Source organism: Crocodylus porosus, unplaced genomic scaffold (genome assembly GCF_001723895.1).
Source record: "Crocodylus porosus isolate Cpor-Errol unplaced genomic scaffold, CroPor_comp1, whole genome shotgun sequence".
NCBI lineage: Eukaryota > Metazoa > Chordata > Crocodylia > Crocodylidae > Crocodylus > Crocodylus porosus.
In genome coordinates, this window is record NW_017728907.1 from 59,435,093 (window position 1) to 59,440,910 (window position 5,818).

Sequence of the window (5,818 nt, forward strand, 5' to 3'; positions counted from 1 at the left end):
GTCCCAGCACTAACCCCCCCCACCAAAAATAAAGCCCCGCACTCACTGGCTGCAGCAGTGGTGACTGCAGCCTCTGGAAGCTCGTGGCAAAGCCCTGCCCCGTGCAGAGCAGGGGAGCGGGGATTGGTCCCCCTGCCTGGCACCTGTGCGGCAGCTGTCACATCACACAGGTGCAGCACAGCTCAGCAAGGAGCCACTGGGCTCTGCACACTGTCCGGGAGCTGGAACTGCTTGGGCTGATCGCTGCCAGCCTCTGGGTGACTGCTGAAGCCTCCTCAGCTCTGGGACAGCGCATGGTGCTCTGCCGAGCTGCACCACACCCATGCGATACGACAGCTGCTGTGCAGGTGTCAGGCTGGAGGGGGGGCACGGCAGCAATCCCCACTGCCCCATGCTGCGCGGGGGGGCTCTGCTATGAGCCCCCAGAGGCACTGATCGTCACTACTACAGTTGGTAAGTGTGGGGTTTTTTTCGTTTTTTTGTTGGTTTTTTTTAAAGTGCCGGGACCCTGGGGCCATGAGGGGCTGGCAGAGTGGGCAGGGAGTGGGGCTGGGGGTGTGGTGCTCAGGGGAGCTGGGGGAGCCAGTGAGGAATGGAGTAGGGTATGGGACCCCCCCCCCACGGTTCCCCCTTCTCCAGCACTCCTGCCCCCTACTTACCGACATGGAGCCTGAGTCCAGCTCAAATCTCCAAATCTATTCGGAGGCTTCCGATTCAATTTGGACCTTTTAATGGGTTTCCCAATTGGATTCGGATTTGAAGTTTCAGCCTCTGAATCGGGCCAAATCTCCTCCAAATCGAATCGGCTACCAAAGCTTTGCACAGCCCTAACAGAACGTACTATGACTATTGTTTGTTTGTAGCTAGTTTGTTTGCCTGTAGCATGGTGTTTGTGTGTCGTCTCAGTTATGTCCTCTTTATGACTTGGACAGAGTGCTGGAGAGCTTCATCTGCACCACAGTTGACAACTGTTTTCACCTTAAAATGTAAAAAATCCTTAATGGTGTCTTGGACCTCATGGTCCTGCAATTCTCAAGATGCAATGGCTGATGCAGGCTGGTGCAGTCTTGGGCTGCTCATTAAGAGCTCTGACCTGTTTGTATAGTGACACTCGTATGTTATGCATAATGGGGATTGTGATAACAAATGCAAACTAGATTTACATTTAAATGAAAATGAATGCTAATAGCTAGCTCATAACTACTGCACCTAAAATAAACTAACCAGGTAGTAAGGAACCTTGTAATGCTACAAAGATTACAATAAACTTCACTGAGTGGAAAGGGTTAAAATGTTGTTACTCATTAAGAAGAAAGAATAAAACACAATAAAGCTCAGTCTCATAGTCACATGTGGGAAGAAGCAACTGGGTATATACCCTCCTTTATCCAGGGTGAGGGTACTTAAGGTACAGGCCCAGTCCCAACAGATACTGCTGTTCAAGATAATCTGATCTCTTCTTTCAGCATGTGGGTCCTTCATGGATGGTTGCTCTAAGAAACACCACGCCTAGGGGATCAATCCTGACGGGTGCCGAGCTCTCTGCTCTCATCTAGCAAATTGTTCACACATTTTCTTCATTTTAAATAGCTAATCATCCCAATGACACCATGTTATGTATGTGCTTTGCTAGGTGATGGCTATTGTGCTCTGTGTCCTGCTGCCCGAGTTCCAGGAGCATTGGGTTGGACCAAGCATAGGATAGGCAGATGCTGCATAAGCTTCCCCATGACCTGAACACCCAGGCTGGTGCAGTCTTGGGCTGCTTGTTAAGAGCTCTGACCTGTTCATATAGTGACACTTATATGTTAGGCATAGTGGAGCTCATGATAACAAATGCACAGTACATTTACATTTAAACTAAAATGAATGCTAATAAAAATAATCAAAATTCAGCATGACAGAGCATTTTCAAGTCCTACCTACAGGAAAATGCAGCAAGGCTGCTAAGGGAGTAAGGCAGTGGAAGAGACTGCCCAGAGAAGTTGTGGAATCTCCTTTACTGCAGGTTTCCAAGAAGAGAAATTGGATAAGCATTGGTTCAGGATGATTTAGGAATAATACTCCTGCGTTCCTGGAGGGGTTTGGTCAGATGAACTGAGGTCTCTTCCAACTCTATGACTGACTGCTTTTCACATATCATGGCAGAGCAAATGCTGTTAGTTTGGTGACCTCCACTGTCCATTATGTGCAGCTATCTGATTGCAACAGTAATGTAAACTCTACCTGTACATCAGGTCAATCAGCATTTCTGGATCTTCCTGGTGTTCCTTCATTTTAACTGTATCAGAGAGGATCATATGGAGGTTGAATACAAGATCCTGGACCTGTAACACAGAATCCGATTCAGTGAACTGCCATCCAGAACCATGCTAAGCACTACCATGTACATGTCAATAGGTCTAGTCCACACTAGAGAGTTTTGCCAGGAGACCTCAAGCTATTCTGGCAAAACTCTATGTCAAGCAACTTAAGACTCCCCCGTGTCAGCAACACCTCCCCACCCCTCCCCGAGCACCACCCCTCTTAAGGCCTCTTCCAGGATCCAGCAGCTGACATAAGGTACCTGCTGACATTCCTGCACTGTCACCTGGCTTTACTGGGCCCTTCCATGAGTGCATCCTCCCAGTACTCTGTGGTCTCATTACAGAGGTTTTTGAAATAGGGCCACTAGAAGTACATGAAGATGTATGCTCTCCAGTAGCTGTGTGGCAGTGGCTGCTGCCTGCCACCTTAATTTCTATTGACAGAACCAGGTATATGAAGATAAGGCCATAGCTTACCCTGTATCTCTGAGCTTTTGCACCTTGTTATCAGTTGCAGCTGCAATGTTAAAGTCTAAGGTTTTAAACACCTGACTCATGGGTCATAAATACTAATGTTATCTCTCCCCCTGACCCAGGTAATGCAATTGACTCCCTGCTCTACATGGCTTAATCTAAAAACAGCCTGTCATAACAACTGAAAGTGAGCTGCGCCCAAAGACTTCAAGAAAATGCAGATGCTCTAAGGAGTTCAATGTATTTCTCTAACCTGATCAGGGAATGTTGTGTCTCTGAGTTCCAGATCCTCTTCAGCGTAGGTTAAAATAGTCTTCAGGGAACGTCTCAAAAATTCCTCATTAAAGTTCTGGGATGTCCCCACCAGTGATGAGAGGGACATGGTCACCTGCATTTTCACTCTAGCGAAGTTCTACAATATATAATTTGCCGCAATAATTCCACAATAATGACAGTGTTGATGCTAATGTCAGACTACTGACCATTACAAATGCTGGTAGGAGTCAGCAGAAGAGTACGTGATAAACAACAAGTTTTCTAACACTGTTTCTTTTTTTAAAGGGGCTGGCCAGCTGAGGATGCTCAGTTGTTTTCCTGCCTCTGCACAGAGCATCAGTTTGCTGTATCTGCTTTGTTCTGACATTACTGATCAGCTGTGCACCTGCTCGGCATGTGACAAGATTACTCGAATTCTAGGTTAGCATTCTGCAGACAAAGGCTTTACATTCCCTTCCTCCTCTTAATCTCTTCTCGAGCACTACATAAGAAATGGCTTTCTGGTCCCCATGTGTCTTGTTCCATTTAGAGGAAACAATGCGTGTGATCTACAATTGCAGAATCCCAGTATTTTGTACTGGCCCAGAGGCCAAAGACCCACCGACTGGGCACAGATGGGCATTACGGATTCAGACCCCAGTGGGTTTCTGTGGGCTCATCCCCTTTCTACTGTCAATCATTCAGCTAAGGGAATCTGAACCCAAAATCTTCTCCCTCTTCAGTATCTACTGTTCACTGACAGCAAGGTCTTTGTCATGAGAGAAAAAAAGATCTAATCTCACCTATAGGGATGCCAAATAAAGCAAGGAAACACAAGGTACTTGGGGTACACTTTGTATGATTGCTGCAGTGGTGCTATTAAAACGTTAAGTGGTAAAGCTAACACTGGGAGCCCTCATTATAATTTAAAGTGCATGTGGGGAGAATCAGGCTTGGATCTCAATAGCTGCAAACAGCTTCAGACAAAAAACAAAACCCAGCAGCACCAAACCAGTTGAAATTCACAGAGAGAGAACATAGGCAGTGCCTATGCAGCTGGCTGTGGCTATTTTGCAGAGGTGTTTGCAACAGGGGTACAGCATAGTTCCTGCAAATGCCCCCTGAGGCTGTCCCATAAACAGGTAAGGACTCACGCAGAAGGGGCAGAATCTGAGATGAGGATGCTCGAAGCACTTCTACGCAGCTACAGAGAGGCTATGGGTTACAACAGCACTGCAAGGTATTGTGGACATTTTCTGGGCCAGTAGAAACCAGACTATTCCCATATGGGGTCTGTGCCTAACAACATGTTCTGGTCCTGTACAAATAGTGAGTAGAGGTTTCCCTTGATTTATGCGGGTTCTTTATATGCAGATTCGCTCTTATACATTGAGCACATTTAGACTCATAATTCGTTATATGCAAGGTAAATTCACTCTTATGCGGTCAGCATAGATGCCCCCTGGCCCAAGCAGGTAAGTCTGTGGGGGGATGGGAAAGGGCCATGGCCCCCACTCACTCCAGCTCCTGCTGCACTGTGGTCCCCATGCAGCAGCCCCAGGAGTGGCCAACGCCAGCTGCCTGAAGCTGCTGAGCTGCACTGTGCCCTGAACTCCGCCTGTCCCCACTCACCCCAGCTCCTGCTGCACTGTGCCCTGGCCACTGCAGCCCAGGGCTCCACTTGTCTGCACTCATTCTAGCCCGTGCTGGAGTGGCCCTGGGACCAGCCAACACCAGCTGCCTGCACCAGGGCACAGTGCAGCCCAGCAGCTACAGGGAGCTGGCACTGGCTTCTCCCGGGGCAGCTGCAGCAGCAGCTGACGTGAGTGGGGACAGGCAAGCCCTGGGGGGTTTGGGGCACAGTGCAGCTCAGTGGCTGCAAACAGCTGGTACTGGCAGCTCCCAGGGCCACTGCAACCAGGGCTGGGGTGAGTGCTGCGCCTGGCCCCACCCAGGGCTCCGCTTGTCCGCATTCACCCCAGCCTGTGCTGGAGCGGCCCCAGGAGCAGCCAACATATCCCTATTTCTTCGATTATAAAGTCGGTTCGCTTTATGCAAATGTGATTTATGCGCATGTACTGCATAAATCAAGGGAAATGTGTAATAAACAAAAGGACCGTTCAATTTAAGACTCCAAAGACGCTTCATATTTGACTGGAGATTCTCATCAGGGTCTTTACAATTCTTAATAAAAGAACTGTTTGCTCTCCTGGACAGGACACCAGGCGACTGGATTTCTACCCTTTGTCACTCACTATTTGATTAAGCAATGTTCCCTCACCTCTGTGCCTGGATTTCCCCACTTACTTTTGCCTGCTCTGCCTATTTAGACCAGAACTTTTTGAGGCAGGGACTGTGTCTCACTAGAGATATGTACAGAACCCAGCACAAGCGACTCTTACCTCACTACTGCACAAATAATAACCTAACAAAACTAATAAAGCAATTGCAGGGTGATCTACTCACATTCCCAATCTCAAAATTCTGTCTCATAAGGAGGTAAAGCGAGGCGCTAGCATGCGAGCGTATTGTGCTAATGCTGCTACTGCAGTGTCGCAGAAGCCTTAGGCACAGGTCAGCACACTGCTCTGTCTCTTCTTCAAACAGCAGCTCGGGGAACTGAAATGACACGACACAAGGAATTAACTACCGCAGCTGCCAGAACCATGTCATATTAGAAGGAACACATTAGTACACATTTCATATTATAGTTTCATAGTTTCTAGGGTCGGAAGGGACCTGAGTAGATCATCGAGTCCGACCCCCGGCCATGGCAGGAAAGA

General features: G+C 48.2%; 1 protein-coding gene across 8 annotated transcripts in view; it reads right to left on the reverse strand.

Annotated features, from left to right (window-relative positions):
- DOCK7 (dedicator of cytokinesis 7) overlaps positions 1-5,818 on the reverse strand; it is a 150,914-nt gene that overhangs the window by 18,999 nt on the left and 126,097 nt on the right. For all 8 annotated transcript variants that reach the window (XM_019531555.1, XM_019531557.1, XM_019531556.1 and 5 more), the window contains 3 exons: positions 5,502-5,654; positions 3,034-3,192; positions 2,227-2,327 (listed from right to left, as the gene is read on the reverse strand). In XM_019531555.1, coding sequence (XP_019387100.1) covers positions 2,227-2,327; positions 3,034-3,192; positions 5,502-5,654 — 413 coding nt within the window. The remainder of the gene's footprint in view (positions 1-2,226; positions 2,328-3,033; positions 3,193-5,501; positions 5,655-5,818) is intronic.